The sequence below is a fragment of the Mustela nivalis genome (assembly GCF_964662115.1).
Source record: "Mustela nivalis genome assembly, chromosome: 18".
In the NCBI taxonomy this organism is placed as follows: domain Eukaryota; kingdom Metazoa; phylum Chordata; class Mammalia; order Carnivora; family Mustelidae; genus Mustela; species Mustela nivalis.
The window spans coordinates 22,783,068-22,801,388 of NC_139037.1; the positions used below are offsets into that span (position 1 = coordinate 22,783,068).

The 18,321-nt window shown below is 37.2% G+C and overlaps 1 protein-coding gene across 8 annotated transcripts in view; it reads left to right on the forward strand.

The window, feature by feature from the left end:
* CDH8 (cadherin 8) overlaps positions 1–18,321 on the forward strand; it is a 376,484-nt gene that overhangs the window by 311,732 nt on the left and 46,431 nt on the right. For all 8 annotated transcript variants that reach the window (XM_082712375.1, XM_082712377.1, XM_082712374.1 and 5 more), the window contains one exon: positions 9,649–9,766. In XM_082712375.1, the coding sequence (XP_082568501.1) occupies positions 9,649–9,766 (118 nt within the window). The remainder of the gene's footprint in view (positions 1–9,648; positions 9,767–18,321) is intronic.

Here is an 18,321-nt window from a genome sequence, read left to right on the forward strand (position 1 = left end):
GGTAATCTGGCTGGACGGGTGGAGGAACAGGTAACAGCTGTGGAGAAACCAGTACCTTCCTTCCTTATGCTTGACAACGGCACCCTCGGAACCAAACATGAAAGAAAAGTAGAGAATTTTAGTGACCAGTGTAGGTCAGAGGGCCTTCCATAACTCCTACCGCCTGTCCCCTCACTAGGGTCTTTCTGGGATTTTGTTTCAGAGGCTAACCCTTTGTTTACCATGCAGACCTCATTAGGATAACTTGCTCCAGATGGTTCACTGATGCAACAACTACACTGAAAATGCTGCATCTCCAGGTGTGAGTCGAAGTCTCTTATTTAGTCCCAGAGAATATTTCCTTGTTTGAGAACTAGTTAGATGACAGACGGCTTCAGCTCTTTCTTCCTTCAGGAAGGAGCTTCCCCTTTTACTATATATAAATCCAGTGGCATATAATTGGAGAATCATCACCCTTTCTAGAATCCCGAGGCTTGCTATTTGGCATCGAGTTAATTATGTCTGGACTTAAAAAAACAAAACAAACAAAAAAACACAGCTCTGGTTTACTTTTTAAAATTCCTTTGTCACGGACCAATACTGTAACAATATGATGCTTGCTTATCTTAGGGATATCATAGGTCCAGTTAAAAAAAAATAACATATTTCTAGATATGTATTTAGCCAGTGCTTGGCATGGAATGAATATTCACAAAATTTTAGAATCACAGTTCTAATTCATTTCATTCAGCAGTGACAAATATTTCAATAACTAGTTTCTCAGATATTACCATGGAAACCCTTGTTTTACTCACAGACACACGGTGCACAAACTAACCTTTTCAAATGAAAAATCATTTGTTGAACAATATTTCTTGTGCATCTACAAGATGCTAAGTATTGTAATATGACCTGGGGAAACAATGTAAAAAGAACAACAACAAAAAAAAATGTTCTCTCTAATGGAACTTAATGAGGAAAGGGCTTATTAAAAAAAAAATTAAAAAGGTAGAATGAATCCATAATATAATTTCAGTTTTTGAAAACTGGATTGAAGGGAACATGAGCACAACTAGACAAGGGAACAAAGAAAAAGCAGAGATCTACTTGATATAGTGTTTTCAGAGAAAGCCACTTTTTAGGTGGGTATCATGTGAACTAAAACTGAAAAAAAAAAAAAAAATGGGAAAGGGCTAGGCATTCAAAGCCTGGAAGCAAGAGCCTTCTAGCCAACAGGATAAGCTTGTGCAAAGACCCTGAAGGTAGAAAGACCTTGGTGTGCTTAAATAATTGAAGACCTCTGTGGCTTAAGTGTAATCATAAGAAGAATGCAATAAGCAAAAGACTGAGATTGAATGAAAAGGGTCCTATTTTGGATAAAATGTACACACACACACACACATACACACACACACATACAATGAAGCAGCAAAAACAGTTAAAGACTGTAACTGCAAAAAATGGGAGTAGTCTGGTCGAAGGTGGGAGCAAATGAGATGAAGATAAGAATGGTGAAAACTGTATGCTTACATGAGTGATGTAATATAGCAGATGCCCAACCTACAAACAACATCGCTGCTTCACAGGTGTGATTGCAGATAAGGGGGCTGAGGCTAAAAAGGGGTGAGGGACTTCCCCAAGGCCAAGAAAAGCGGCATAGGTAGGTTTCCCACGTCCTTGTACTTTCTAGGATCTTACTATGCTTCCCAAGGAAGCCCACTTTGAGACTCTGTTGCCTGTGTGAGTCACTTCTTAGAAATAAGATTCTGATTAGAGTGAGCATTTTTTTTTTTTAGGTTTTATTTATTTATTTGACAGACAGAGATCACAAGTAGGCAGAAAGGCAGGCAGAGAGAGAGGAGGAAGCAGGATCCCCGGCAAGCAGAAAGCCCGATGTGGGGCTCAATCCCAGGACCCTGAGATCATGACCTGAGCCGAAGGCAGAGGCTCAACCCGCTGAGCCACCGAGGCTCCCCAAGAGTGAGCATTTTTCAAAAGGGAAAAAAGTCAGGTCCTATGACCAACAAAGATACTTGATCCATAGTCATTCCACAAAATCTCCAGTGAAAAGAACCAAGAAGTTAGAAAGTAGAAATTATCTGTTATAAATGCCAGCAATGAATGAATTCGCTACTTTATTTTTAAAATTTCTGTTGATTTTTTCCTAATAAATGTGAAACAGTGAATCAAAAACACGGCATTCTATAATACTCACGAAACAATAAATTTAGGAGATTTAATTTTAACTTCCCTGCCAGCAGGCATCTTTCAGGATCTATCTGCATACACAGAGGGAGACAGGATTGATTTTTAAGACAGATGAAATTGATGACCTCAACAAAATGCATAAAGTACTATTTTCATTTTGGGGGGGTGTCGAGTAAGGAGATGGTAAATTAGTAGAATGCATAAAACGGTATTTGAAAAAAATCATGTGTAACAAAACATATTTCAAGATAGTCATTAACGAAAGTATGACTTTTAGAGCTCACCTTTGGCAGAGGGGAAAGCATAAGTAAAAAATGCAGTGGAGGGGTTTGAAGCTAAAACAATCAAAGTGTGAGCCACAGCTTTGCCATTTAATAATTTTGTGAACTTCTGCCTTAATGTCTATTAAACTCTCATATTTTTGAAATACCTGGTACAATATCAAGTGCATAATAAATAATTGTAATTACTATCAATATATATTTTAACTAATCTCATAAGCTAAAAAGCAAAATACACCTCACTTATAATGTTTTGTTATTTCATTATTATTATTATATCTGCATGAATTTGATTTGGAGCAAAACATTATAGTCTGTCAAGGGTCAATATAACGGAAGACAATCTAGTTCCCTGTATTGGGATAATTCTTCCTCTGATAATTTCCAAGTATATTATTTATTAAGGGTGAAGAGAGGGTTTGTATTCCCCGCTATGTATTTGTGAGTTATTATATTTATTTTTTCATATAGACTGGAATCCAATGACAGGAACACATACAATCCGAACCTTTTTGTGAAGTCGTGTTTGCAGCTGATGTATATATCAGCTGAATCTCTTGTATGGTTCCAAATTCCACGGGTTTGATTCTGGCCCCTGACCTCAACAAGATCAATATTCCACAGAGAAAATGGTGTCAGGGATTGTTTCAAATTCTTGATCTATTTCATGCAAATATATTTTCTATGTTTTATTTTCAACCTGTCAGTTACTGAGTAAGAATTTAAGATAGAAATAAGGTGGGCACATGTGCATGCTTCTTTCCATGTGATCTTAGAAGTCATGTGGACGCCTTTTTGAAGACAGTAAAATTGACACTTGATAGTAAATGGCCTTAGGCCGCGGCTTTGTGCTCATGACATAAACTGGGTAACATGCTACCAAGAGGAGCCGACATGTTGTTGGAATGGCAGAGATGCCCATGCAGATGACACAGTCACCACCCGCTAAGGGGAGACAGTGCCTCCGCGGAGAGGTGGAAATCTTCCTAGCCTTTAAGATTCAAATAAGTTTTGAAGGATAGCGTTTCTCAAAGTGAGTGCCTGAGAAAAACGTGTAGGGTATAACACATCGATATTTGGGGCAGCATTCGGGGTGTGTGTGTCTGTGGTTTACCTAATAAGACTGCAAAGCACTGAATTAAAGAAGTTCACAACATCTTCTTCTGCTTGTTTTGTTTAAGTGTAAGATTCCTTTGCATTTAGAAGCACATATGAATCACAAGAGGGCTGTGTCGTCTTGGGCATTTAGCAAACAGCTGATTCTAGAATCTTCATAATTTCCTTCAGAGGAAACTATATAATAGTGGTAAATGGAACCCAGTCAAAAATCCCTCTCTAGGAAGATAAACGGTGCCACACATGTTCAGCCTAGAAAGTGATGTTTATGATGGTAAGGAGACATCAGGAAGCAGGCCTGTGAAGTCATATCATGGAAGATGGAGAAAAGAAATTGAAAGGAGCCTGAGACTTCTCCGCTATATTAGAAAGTGTGGGTTCTACCCGATCAGTGGAGTTTACAAAGAAAAGCAAGTAAAGGAATGTTTTAAAAGAGTAATTCAGAGGTGCACGAAATACACATGAAACATGCAGAGTCCAGAAGGAAAAGGACATAACAAACTGGAAACCCCAAATGTTGTATAAACACATTCTTCAGGAGCCCTTGCTTTGTATCATTTTATCTCAACTTAGTTTTGGGAAGGGAGAGAGCAGTGGAGGAAACAGAAACAGAGGAAAATGTCAGAAGTTCTACAAATGGGTTTATGAAGGCACAGCCCCCAAATGTCTACCCAGAGGACTGAGGACTTCCCTAGGTTTTAAAAGAGACTTATCAGATCCAATCTATATCCTCCCGTTGTATTTTCCATAGGTCAGATGGTATGTGCTCTGAACAGCCACCTAATGGTTTTTAAAGAAAAAAAAAAAAGTCATCAAGCGAAAAAGGGCGGAGCGGGGCATGGGAATGGGAAAACACTCTGGGTAGAAAAAGAAAAATCTTGGTAGAGATTGGATTACCATGCAAATTATAAAGCAAATCTCCAGGAACTATCAAATAGCTATGAATAGTGCTTCTGTTTGAACTATAGTATACAGTTTTGAAATGAGGGAGGATAATTGGGTCATTGTATGGATTTTAATATAATTTCCCAAATTCCAATACTTCTTTTTTTAAATTTATCATCATTGTTATGACTTTGATTTCCCTTGTGCATATAACTTTTATCTTCAAGGGCCCCTCTTTTAGGGGATGGTTCTTAACCTATTTTGTCTTATTTCATTTGGTTATATAAATCACTGATAATCTGATAATATGGCCTCTCCTTCTCCTATATGTACATACACGGATAACTCCACTTCACTTTCAAGCTGACAGGTTCGAACCATGTGACAGTCATTCATAGATCATCCTTTCTTTTCCCAAGTTTAAAACTCCTGCTCTAAGAACCAAAATTAGTATTTCAAGAAAGCTAATATTGATCATCAGCAGTAAGCTGGTCATAACGGGCGGAAGAATAAATAGAAAACCACAAATGATGCTGTCCTTCCTGCAGTACCTTTGACTCACTCTCATTCAACCTGCTTTCCATCACCTTCCAACTCACACCACCCACAGAAAGATGTGCCGAGAAAAAAAGAAAATTAGGTTTTGTCTGAGAAAGTGACAGCATACTATGATGGTAGACACCATCTTGGCTATCGGTGTTGAGAGTTCCTGGAGCACAGATGTATATCACAGAAGTCTGGAAAAGCATCCCAAAAGCTGCAGGAGTCCCCTCTTACCTTGCCCACACTCACAGGGAACTATGATGCCTCAGTCTTCTTTTTGTCCTGCTGTGTGTCAGAATCAAAAGGGGATCTTTATCCCTGGAAAGAGCAACAACAAGAATGCATGAGGACATCCTTATTTGCTCTCCAAAATACTGAAGGTCTAAACCCCAATTTAACTGAAATACACGTGCAGAATGTACGAATGTCAACAAGAACTGGAGGCAGCCTGAGGGACTGGGGCAGGAGGATGCAGGTAGTTTGTTATTAGATCTGGGATCAAATGTTATGTATCACATCTTTGGTGTACTAGGTTCCCATATGTCTCTTCATACATACTTCTCAAGGTTATGTGAGAATTAGTGCGGATGCTAAAAGATGCTGACATCATTCATTCATTCATTCATTTGTGCAAAACATATGAAATAGTTACCACGTGCTGTTCTTACAGCAGTGAGGGGGCAAAAATCCAACTTATCATATATAATCATGCCTGGTTCTTAAAAACAAGTCAATGAATAATATCTATGGACTCTTACAGGAGATTTCTAATAGATCCCATGACAGTTTCATGGCTCTAAACAGATCAGATTATCAGAAATGTGTTTGTTGGATGCTTGCCTGGCAAAAAGTTAATAATGACATGGGTACGCCACTGTTATTAAATATTTTTGAATTAATGTAAAATAGTCTAAAGTAAAGTTTAATCATCTCTGCTAATGAAAAACCCAAGTTAGGTATGAGTCTTTTTTTAGTAAAATAGTTAGAATTATGATATGGCCCCATAATTCTCAGAATTTTTCTTTTTTTAGTTTCATGACTTAGAAAGGTTATTTCATTTCAAATTAGTAATCTCAAGAAATAGAATTGAGTCCGCTCCCTAGAATTCCAAGTATGGCCTGAAATTCATTTCCTTATTCCAACATTCCAGATATACTTTATTTTTCAGAAAGTTTTTATGTAAACTTTCAGCTTCCCTTGAAATTAATCCACAATAAATGATCAAACATTAGATTTTTCAATTGCATCCTAAGGCTGATAAAAAGGAAAAAACATTTAAACTAAATCCTATCTATGTACTCCTAAAAATCTATGACCTCCCCAGAAATTTTTACATCATCTCCTTGAAATAGTTATCCAATAAGCTAACAGTTAACTGATGTCATAGTAGTTCACAGGGGGAAATGTGTGTGATTTTCATTTGCCATTTACTCAATGTGCCTATAAAATCTGCTTGTGTGGAGGTGCACTTCCTTGAATAAATCTGTTTTTTTCTTCCATTGTTTAAACCTAAGTGTGTTCAGATGCTATTACATCAGTGAAAATTTCAGCCTTTTAGATAGGAGTATCTTAATGCATTTTAATAGCATAAAGTCCTTTAAGTGATTTACCATGCGTCCACTTTTAGATAAAATGTCTAGACAGTAGCCATCTGCATTAAGATAAAATGAAGTGTCAAAAATGGTTTAAGCCAAATTCTTAACTTGTTCCTGGGATATGTGGAAGTTGATTTAAAGAGTCACCATTTCATCACTTTTCCTCCAACACATCACACACTGAGTTTGTATTTAACCTAATGAATAATAAGGAGGAAGCTGTAAACACCCATCTTCTCCCTTAACTGAAATCAGTTCATCTAGGACTTTAGCAGGCTTCAGAATCACCTAGAAGGCTGTTTACAATGTAGATTTCTTTTTTTCTTTTTAAAGATTTTATTTATTTATTTGACAGAGATCACAAGTAGGCAGAGAGACAGGCAGAGAAGGGAAGCAGGCTCCCTGCTGAGCAGAGAGCCCGATGCGGGGCTCTATTTCAGGACCCTGGGATCATGACCTGAGCTGAAGGCAGGGGCTTTAGCCCACTGAGCCACCCAAGCACCCCTACAATGCAGATTTCTAGACCTCACCTCAAGGCTTTCTGGGTCAGTAGGCTGAAGAAGTTGCAAGTCTAACAGAGTCCCTGGCTCAAGTAGAAGATGGAAACAAAGCATATTCATTGCAGGTGTAATGTTTCAAAGTTTAGACCAAACTTCTGAGATAATGGCATGACAGGTAATTACATTCCTTTACTTCAGGTAAGCTAAATTATTGTATCTTTTGTTTTGGTCCTGGTGGCTACACTAATGAAATAACTCACGTAGATCCACTTGCCAGCAGGTATGAGTGTTTTCCATGCAGATTACTTAGAAATATTAGAAATGGTATCCACAGAGGAGCTCTATCCACTAAATACATCATAAGAATGCATTTAGTCATGAATGATTTTCACCCCAGGATAAATGAAAGTTCTCCTTTCATTTGCCCTTCTTCTCTTGTGCTGACACACTTCGAGAGTTGCTCTTTCAACTGGTGCACGTGGACAGAGGGGTCCTTTTGAAACAAAATTGGATAAAGGGAGCAGGGAATGTTCTAGATGCTGAAAAAGAAACCCACTCCCCCTTTCCGCCCTGTTCTTTATAACTGTCTCCAAAAGTTTCCTGTCAAATTCCTGTCTTAAATATTTGGACATGTAGGTGAGCCATAAAAGAGTTATTTGTGTGTTCCCAGCTTCTCCCCTTAGGTTTCCATTCTTTTGTTTTTATAAAGCTAGAAGCCCAGGGCATCTCTCTGTACTTAAATGTCAAGGCAATAATGCTAGGTGTTCAGACAGAGTAAATATCATTATATTGGCATCTAATCTGATGAGGTTAGGGAATTGTTTGGGTAACAGAAGCTGGTACACTTCTCATGGGGCTGTGTCATGAATAAATGGTGGTGACTCTAATAAAACAACAACAACGACGATGATAATAATATTCATTAAACATTCACTAGGAACCACATGCTCTATGAAGAGACTGACATGAATTTATGTCAGTTGTCAAAACAGCCCTCTGAGAAAGGTGCTTTTCATTTGCAATTTTAGGAATACAGGAAAACTGAGTTTTCAGAAAGACTAAAGTAACTCTCAGTGTCACGCAATGAGTAAAGGGTAAAACTATGCCTTCTATCAGGGCTACTCAATTTCAAGTCCATTATATTGATGACTACCTCACTTTCTTAATCGTAAGTTCTAGTTCACACTTTTTGGGGTTATATTGTTACTCAAGCTAAGCACGACGATAAGATATTTTACAAGGTCCTTAACAAAAGTAAAACACCTACCAGGTAAGAATATGTCCCAATTTAAAAATGGAGAAATAGAAGCTGAAAGAAGCTGTGTCCTTTAGGTCTCAACTTTTCATATAGTATATATGCTCAATACAAGGCAAAAGTCACAGCTGTTCAATGTTGTTCTTACAATTGTTTAGGTGATGTTACAAGGCAAAGATCTTCACTCAAAAAGAAATGATCCTTTTTTATTTATCTTCAATAAAATTGGCAAAGTTGAATGGGACCTAATTGTTCAAACAGCCCTAACAAATTAGGTATCATCATTGCGTTCATCTAAATTCACAAACCTGGGAACATTTCCCTGTTCATTCTTTTTTATGACCAATCTGATATCACCTCAATTGTCATGCTTTGTGGGCATTTTGGGGGTAGAAATTAAGTTGTAGTTATTACAGTAGTAGTATAAACCATAAGTTTTACCACATTAACTGGTGTCCAGTGTTTCATATTGAAGTGATTAATATCACAGGATCATAAATATGAATTATTAAGCTGATCCTCTGACATCCCAAGAAACAACTTAGCGCTAAGTTAATGCAGCTTTACAAATGAAATAAGCACATTCAACCAGCACCGATTCCAAGTATGTGTATCTATCCAAACAGTTCTCTGCACAGTGGTAATTCTCCTAATCCCTATAATTTATTCATCTCAGGATACACTCCAAAGCATTGTTTGCATGTGTTAACCACTCGCTTTAAAAACAGTATTCATTATTGGGAGGGAACAGATGCAACTCTTCAGAAAGGTTTGTTGCAGTGATGTTTGTGCCGAGGAACATTCTATTTGGCAAACATTTGTAGCCTGATGAGTAAAATAAAAGATGCATTTTCAGGGTTCAAGATTTAAGTTCTTTACTTCCAAGATCCTCCCAAGGGCTACACTACAATCACTGTAACAATTCCAAATCTCATTATAGATGCCCGTATAGACTCAAATTGGAAAGAAAACCTGTAATTACCCAGTGGACTTGTCAAATATTCTTAATTTTGTTATTTTTGAGCCACAACCACCAAGTGGACATTAAGGTAATGACCTTAATTTTCATCAGTTTATCAAAAACTGAGGTTTTAATGCGATAAATGTTTCTCCTTGTTCTTGGCACAAACCATCCACAACAACTCAGAAAACTGAAAAAAAAAAAAAAAAAAAAGAATTTCTTGGACCAAAGTATTAATCCACTAAAGAGATGTCCCTCAGCTTTTAGAGGCGGTATAAGCCCTCTGATGTCATCAGAAATGCTGATGTCGAGTTTTATGTTACAGGTCATTCAAACAGTGAGTGCCATGGACAAAGATGATCCCAAAAATGGACATTATTTCTTATACAGTCTTCTTCCAGAAATGGTCAACAATCCGAATTTTACCATCAAGAAAAATGAAGGTAAATATATTAGCTCTGTGAAACAGGGTAGAACATAAATTGGAAAATTAGGTGTTGTTTCATAATTTGACTGAAAATATCAATAAAATAATTTTTGTTCACCCAAGAGCAGTTGAAACTTAGCTTATCAGCCTAGTGTCTTGGTAATTACATCACTTCCTCTTTCCAATATTGAAACAATAGATAAGAAAACTATTAATGTAAAAGTTAATTTTATCCTAGGGAAGACCTCAATCACCTTACTTTGAAGACTGAACAGTAAGATTTAACCTCTAGGAAAGCTCCAGGAATTTTGAGATACTGTGATATCTGTTAGAGAAGGAACTGGCTTATACTTCGCAGTTGTTAAGTTTTAATTGAATGTTTACCAAGTCTTTAACGAAAGCCTATCCTAATTTTGCCTGATTTGTGGGTACACATTAGAGGTATTTGTTTTAAGCCTGTACCAACTTTGATGATAGCAATTAGATCAGGAAATCCTTCTTGAAGGACACTTCTTATCAGTATTATTTTAGAGCTAATATAAACTGATTTTATTGTTAAGTCTTTCACTAGTGGAAGACATTTAATCCATTCCATTATTTCTTGAGAACCAAGTTTGGATTAACTGTTTCCCCTATTGTTTATTACATGTGAAGGTCATAGATCTCTTTTTTTTTTTAAAGTCTATCTCATCTGTACATTTTTGTTTCCTATGCTGTTGTATATTCAACAAGCATTTTTCACTGTTTATTTTGGCCCAGGTATATTTAAGTCTTAGTTTCAGCTGTTTTGAATGATTAGGAAAATAAATGGATCCCAGCTTTACTATAGGTGTTTGTTTGGATTTCTGAATGGTCTCTGTAAAAGCTATACTCAATTAGAAGAGTAAAATTTGGTTCATGACATTTGTTTGGGTTATTTGCTATGTTCTGTTTCAAGGAGGTAGTGAATTTTGCTAACATTTCATTTATGAAATAAATAACATTTTATGACTCTTCTTATATATATTATGGCCTTGCCTTTTAACATAATGCTACCTAATTCTTTGGGGATGCTCTGATAGATATGAATGCATCACCAGAAATGAAATGACTAACTCGTTTTACAGATACTACTCATTGAGCTGGCTTCCATTATTATACACATGAAGGAGACGAAATCCTGTTCTTTTGTGTCAATAATGGGGTAGTCCTTTGTTAGCCTCCCCTAACTAGGAATTGTACTGCAAGTATATTGTCTTTGTTTGTTTGTTTGATTAGCCGCATTTCTTTTTTATGGAAGTCACATGAATATGTCTAAGACGAAAAACAACTCAGAAAGCCAAAACTGGGTTCTAAGTCTGGTATAAGTGTGACCCATCCTCATTTTGACTGTGAGTTAATAGGTATCAGTCTTTATTTTTGCATAGGCAATGACCTACATTTAAAAATTTCCCGTGAAGAAATGTTTTCCCATCCCATTCCAAAGGTTCTGGGTTTCTCAGTATTTTCTGTGCATGCAATTTCAAGATATGCCTGTAAGAGAAGTACAGCCCATCAAAGGCACTAGATAGGCATGTGCTGAGTGAGTTAGAGGCTTGGGTGCCAGGGAAAGTGTAGTTTTATACAGTATTAGCTATGCCCTAAACCTATGAAAGGGGAGATTTTTGTCTGACAGTGAATGAATTTCATGTGCTTACCCTAAATTTTAGAATCAGTAGAAAGTAAAAGTTTATAAACCTCTTTTTGCCCTATCACACATGGCAATAATCCCTTCAATAGACTATTTAAAAGACTGTGTGTTATCTGTTTTATTTTGAAACTACAAAATGGAAGTTACACTTTCATGTCACAGGTTTGTGTGTGTGTAAAATAATTGAAAAAAGAAAGATGCCAGGTGTTGCAAATATTTTGTGGAAAGCACACTCTCTGTGCCACAATTGTTTATTTTAAATTGTGTGTTTATTTTGCCAAGAGTGACCACATAATTTATTATGGGATGTTTTTTAAAGTGATAGGGGTTGCAATTTATATTTGTTCCTGGAAAAACATAACCAGGACTATCTTGTGAAAAACAGGACATATTTTCACTGTGATTCTGGATTTAGGATCCAAACATTCAACATCTCCATAGAGTAAATCATGAGCCCAATGGTCTTTGGAATAGATGTGTATAATTTATACTCTATCTTCCTTTTCCTAGATCAGAAATTTATGAATTTTGCTCTTTAGACCTCAACCTTTTTGGCATCTGGATAGTTACTGTAAGACTAGTGGGGGGGGGGGATGGTCCCTTCTTCATATGTAGAAACAATTAAAGTAATGGGAAAAGGTTGTCAGATTTAAAATGGTGGAGATATATAGGTAAGTAGATAGATAACCAAATATTTTGTTAGCCCATTACCCATTCCCATTCCCTAGTAATGGCAGCAACAACAAAAAAAAATACAAATACAAAAAAGTCCAAATACTAGACATTATTTATTCTTAAACTATGGTATATTCTATGTTTGAAAGTTGGAGAGAATTAAGTAGTATTATTATATTTAGAATTTTTTTTCTTTACATAAGATGGGCTTTAAAATGAGCATTAGCTGATGTTTCTGCACTGACAGTGTCATGATTTGCAAGTCCCAGGGTTAAGATTTTTGAGAAAGTCAATATATCCAAATTCATAATTGATGGGTAGATAATTCCCCTGTTTAATTAGATCCTTATAGGAGATGGTTTTAGTATTTGGCATTTTCTGAGGAACTTGTAGCCACGTCTTTCAACTTAAAGTTACTGTGATCTTTCTCCTCCCTCATACAGATTGGTCCTTCTGCAATTTTTAGCAGACTAATTCATAATCAAAGGCAAAATGAGATAGAAATTAGCTGTCTCTTATCTCCTACATGGTTGAGTGATTTCACAAATAATTCTCTTTCTGAATATATGAGATTCACATTTCATCCAGATTAGGAAAGCAACCTTCAATACCAATGAAGGTGAAAACAAAGGTCAAAGATATGATGAGTCATGTATATCATATATAGACACCAATCACAGCACTTTGATTTTCATCAATTTTATGGCCTAGTCATTGGTTTCTCCATCTTCCAGTTGGGGTGAATTTAGAAGCAAGAGGAGTTTTGCTGACCATATTTCATATTGGCTTCCATTTTAACTGTGAAAGTGGAAGATACTCTACAATTAAATAAAACAAGACAGGGAAGATAAATGGATCTTTTACAGATACAGGACTGTCTTGCTTGCAGAAAATTTCAGGTCTGCCAGAAACCTGATCTTCTCCAGCCTGCACATTGTTGTTAAAAGGTATGACTAGAATTGCCAGAAAGCAGTCTGGTCAAATGGGAGTCTTTATGTTTTTCACTGAATTACTTGAATCATGTGTGTAGAGAAATGAGAAAAAAACATAAAACCCTGCTCCCTAGAGAGGACATTATGGAAAGGAAACAATTAGACAGTAAACTTGGCCTTAATTACAACTTGGTTAGGCTTAAGAAAAGACACCAGGGATCCAGGGTACTTAAAGACACTAATATTTTTTTCCTCTTCTTGTTATCTCCTTTTTGAACAAATTCCTATTGATAAGGACCACACTCAATAGGTGTAATTTTGACAATTAATGTAAATAATGTCAATGCTGACTAGAGCTTTGAAATAAACGTGCCTTGGGTTATCTCAATGTCCATGACATCTTACCTGTTTAGAATATAAATCATGCTTTGTTTTGTGAGATTTCTATCTCAATAGACTGGCCAATATCAAGCAGTATGTGTTTTATGTCTTTTTATCCTCTGGAAGCATCCCTTGTAAGAACAATTATTTCAAGCCCTGGTTACCCTATCTGTACTATTAGGATAGAAATACCTATTCACCCTCAAATATGCTGTGATAGATATGTGTAATCTATCTGCTAGACATCTCTTAGCATAATGTCTGGCACATAAAAAAAAATCATCAGTAAATGAGACAAAATCCTCATTAGGTTAATCTATTAATTCCTAAATTCTCATGCTATGTTCCATCTCCTCTGGCTCATTGTTCTCAACCAGGTCTCTTTGCATCTTGAACTCTGTTAATTTTTGAATGTTGTACAAAGTGGCCTCAATGGTAGCTTTGAAAACCTTCATCCCTACTAGAATGCACTGCAAGAAATCTGCTTGGCAACATGTTGCAATCTAAAGAATGCTGTAATAGAAAGATATAAGAAAAAAAAAAAGGAGGAGGAGTAAAAGGTGGGGAAAACTGAAAATATTTACGGGTCATGGAAATAGCTGTAGGATTCTTGGATCTGGTTTTGAATATAAAGGCTTTCTTTTCTTTCTCTCTTGCCAAAATGAAACTCAGCTTTCTCCACACAGTAGCTGACCCCAACTTTCAACTCAAAGGGATTACTTTCCATTCTGGTATATCAAGTTGTGTCAAACACCCACAGCCTCCTCACACACATACCCCGTAGAATCATGTTGCATGTTCCATGCCGGGCTGGAAGATTAAAGGCAATCTTCCTTTGCTCTTTTGAAGAAAGTCAACCTATCTCCTGTTGCTCTTACCGCAAAACTGAAATTTGCTGCCTCCAGGTGGATGTGAATTTCCCTGATCCCAGGCCAGCTCGAGCTGGTACTGGGGCAGAATCTGCATGCCTGCCTGGGCTGGACTGACGTTATGGGTGCTGAGGCAGACAGAGCCCCTCTTTCATCCTCCTTAAGCCAGCGGTACCCCATCTAGGCAGAACTGGACTTGAAAGGTCTTCCTGATGACCCAGAGAGCAAAGGTAGTCCACTTTGTAAGCAAAATGCCCTCTTTCTGGCCACCTGAGACATCCTTGAGTTCTTCATCACACCAGGCTGCTTTGACGCTAACACAGGACTTTCCAAAATAACATCTTTCTTCCTCAAGCGGCCTTTACAAAAGCCTCCATCCCTCAGCCAGAGCCAAGCCAATATTGTTGGGTTTCCCAGGCAACCATACCTAAGCAACAAGTGAAAATCGTGTGCCTGTATGAGTGTGATAATGAGTACCTACATGTGTATGTTTGCAATATGGTGACCCTGTCTTCTCTGCTCACATAGAGGACTTTCCCACAACACCACACAGCACCACACAGCACCAAACAGTGACTTGAGATCTTTTCCATATAAGTCATCAGCTCTGACCCGTAGGAAGCATGGTACTTTTCCTGGATGTTGAATCATAAAAGGTAGAACTCAATTTGCATGAAACAGGAGGTTCAACTGGGATCCCAAATATGCAGAATAGCATTATGCATACATGATCCAAAAGGCTTCTGCTTCAGTAATTCATAATTTATTGTTTATGCTTCCAGCAATGTTCCGTTGATAAAAAGCCATTTATGTTTCATTTTGTCGTCTAAACTGTAATTAAGGATGATGTGCAAGCTAAGAAAAATAGATAACAGATCTGTACTTCCACTCTCCAAGTTGCATACGATTGTGGAGTTGGTTCAGAAAACTAGATTTTCTTTGCTTCAATAGTTTCAATAAAGCTCTTGTTATTTTGTATAGTCTCCCTATCTTTTTGGATTGTTTGTTTTCTTTCCTCTTTTAAATTATAATATAAGAGTGCTTTCAGAAGTTAAGAACTTCCTATGCAAATATTGAAAATCCTAAAATTATTGCTCTGTTTGGACATAACGCTGCTCTGAGTATTTTTTAGTGTATACTGTGGGAGACAATTTAATTCTAGTTTAGTGTATACTGTGGGAGACAATTTAGTGTATACTGTGGGAGACAATTTAATTCTGAGATTACGGACTACCGGGCATGGATTTGTATGTGCGGTTATCCATCTGCTATTCAAAGTTACAAAACGATTTAGAGCCTCTCAGTCAATTTGCTAACTCCTTTCTGGTCTGTATAGAGCATTCTAATTCTCACGATTTTTGAAAGAGAAAAACCAAGAGATAGATTGGTATATGCTTAGTTATCTTAAAGTCACCTTAGTTATCATAAAGATGCCTTAGGACGTAGAATCTTCTCTTTGAGATTTTGCTTTCTGAGACTTTTGCTTCAAAAGAGAAAAACAGAAAAATAAAGGGATCAACTGAACATTAGCAAGAGGAGAGAGAATTACTCAGAGAAATGTTTTTTTATTTATCAGATCTTGTTTGGACCACTTTCTTGTTTGTGCCATTAAAAAATAATGCTATTGACTGATTTAGAATCTATTTGCAAGCGTAAAAATAGGTCTTGGGCTTTGGTGGGTGCCAGATAAACATGACTGTCCTTTTGGTAAGCACAGGCAAATATTAAAAATTGAATGTGGAAACAAAATGAGCTGTCAGTCGACGCATATTCTCCTTTTCTAAAAAAGTACTAAATGTAGTTGACAATCACTGTATCTCCTTTCAGCATGGAAGTCGGAATTAATTTTGAGCACTTTTTGGACACAACAGAGGCATATGTGACATTCTATCTCAGCATGTGACCTGAATAACACACATCATGTCCTTTGGATCCCTTGGTTTATTAAAGTGGATAGAGAAAGCAGAGAAAGAATTTGGAAACAGTAAGGGGGGTACTCACAAAGATAAACGTATTAAAAGTTGACTTGGGAAGAATTAGAATGAAGAGTGAAAGAGAGATACTGTGGAATATAGAACAGCACAAGCTTCATGGTTAAGAGTATTTAGCTTTGAATCCTAGCTCTTTTGATTATGACCTGTGAGAACTTTCACAAATAACTGAATAATCTTGAACATTAATCTATAAAATGGAGACAATAGGGTGCCCGGGTGGCTCCGTTGGTTAAGCGACTGCCTTCAGCTCGGGTCATGATCCTGGAGTCCCAGGATCGAGTCCCACCTCGGGCTCCCAGCTCCATGGGGAGTTTGCTTCTTCCTCTGACCCTCTCCCCTCTCATGCTTTCTCTCACTCTCAAATGGATAAAAAGCTCTTAAAAAAAAAAATGGAGGCAATAATTACCCATATGTTGTTTTGAATAAGAAAATACTAAGTTAAAAAAAAAAAAAACAATGTGCTAATAAGTTGTGTCTGATAAATTGAAGGTATTCAATAAAAAATAGTTTCCTTTCTCTCCTTTCTCTTCTACAATTTTCTTGAATCTCTCTCATCCTGCTGCAACAAACCCACACCCACAACCCAATGCAATGAACAAAAACATAAGCAAGGAAACTAAAATAAGGAATTTGGGTGATAAGTAATGTTGTGCTAGTTATCTGCCTCCTATCTAAATGCCCAGTGATTGAAAATGTCTGTAAACACCAGTCATGAGAAAGGAGAGGAGACTATTTGGGGCACTGAATTTACTCTTTCAATGCAGACTTCATTATCATTAAAAATAGTCAATGGACAAAAATCTTAGGTCTCCATAGAACTGGGTTTTCTATCTCCTGGTCCAGTTGCACACAGCTCTATAAATATGGGCAAATGGAACATCTGGGAGTTGATAGAATGATAGAATTTTATTTATTTATTTATTTATTTATTTGCCAGAGAGAGAGAGAGAGAAAGCGAGCACAGGTAGGCCGAGTGGCAGCAGAGGCAGAGGGAGAAGCAGGCTCCCCGCTGAGCAAGGAGCCCGATGTGGGACTCGATCCCAGGACCCTGGGATCATGAACTGAGCCGAAGGCAGCCGCTTAACCAACTGAGCCACCCAGGCGTCCCGAATGATAGAATTTTCAAGCTAGGAGCACCTTAGTAAAACAACAACAACAACAAGAAGCCAGATTGTGAAGATCTTAAATGCTAACTATGGAACACCAAGTGGTTTTTTTTGTTTGTTTTTTGTTTTTGTTTTTGTTTTAATCAATAATGGTGTACTTTTTAAAAGGTGAAGATGAAGGGTGTTCTCTCCCTAATTTTATTATCCATCATTCTCTCCCTTCGACCTTGTTCTCATCTTCTCTATCCCTTCTACATCCTTAGAGTTGAACATACAAAACTGATGATGATTTTTAAATCCACTGCCCCTTTCTTTTATCTGGAGTACACCTCTACTGGTCCCTCCATTTTCTATGTAGCTAATTTCCAACCTTTCGTAAGAACTCAGGTTCCATTCATCTGTGAGCAGAGCAAGGAAATGTTTGAACAGTGGCTATAAAGTGTGTTTTCTTTGCTTTTCTCTATAGGACAGTGTGGTAACTGCTAAGGCAGAGACGTGGGTCAAGAAATGGCCTCCTCATTATCCTCGAGAGGTTACTCACAAGACAGGATATCCTTATTCACTCATTCATTCACTCCCTATTTCTTGAGTGCTTACCCTATGCTAGGCACTGTCCCAGAACTGCAAACACAGCTGTGAATAAAGTAGACACTCTTTTTTGTCCTCACTGTACAGGAGTTTTTGTTCTCACAACTCAGACTTCTACTGATTTGAATTCACAGCAAGGAAGGCTATAATTTAACATGGATTTTTGTCATATAGTAGAGAAATTCAGATGCTAACCTGCAAAATACTATGATTTGGGGAGGAATGATCACATACATTCTAACTTTCATACTGTTATAAACAACATTCCCTCTTAGACCTCACCCAACTTGTAAAACTGGCCCTACCTAAAAAAGAGTTTCCATCTTTACAAAGCATTGGGCTGATAAGAGTAGAGAT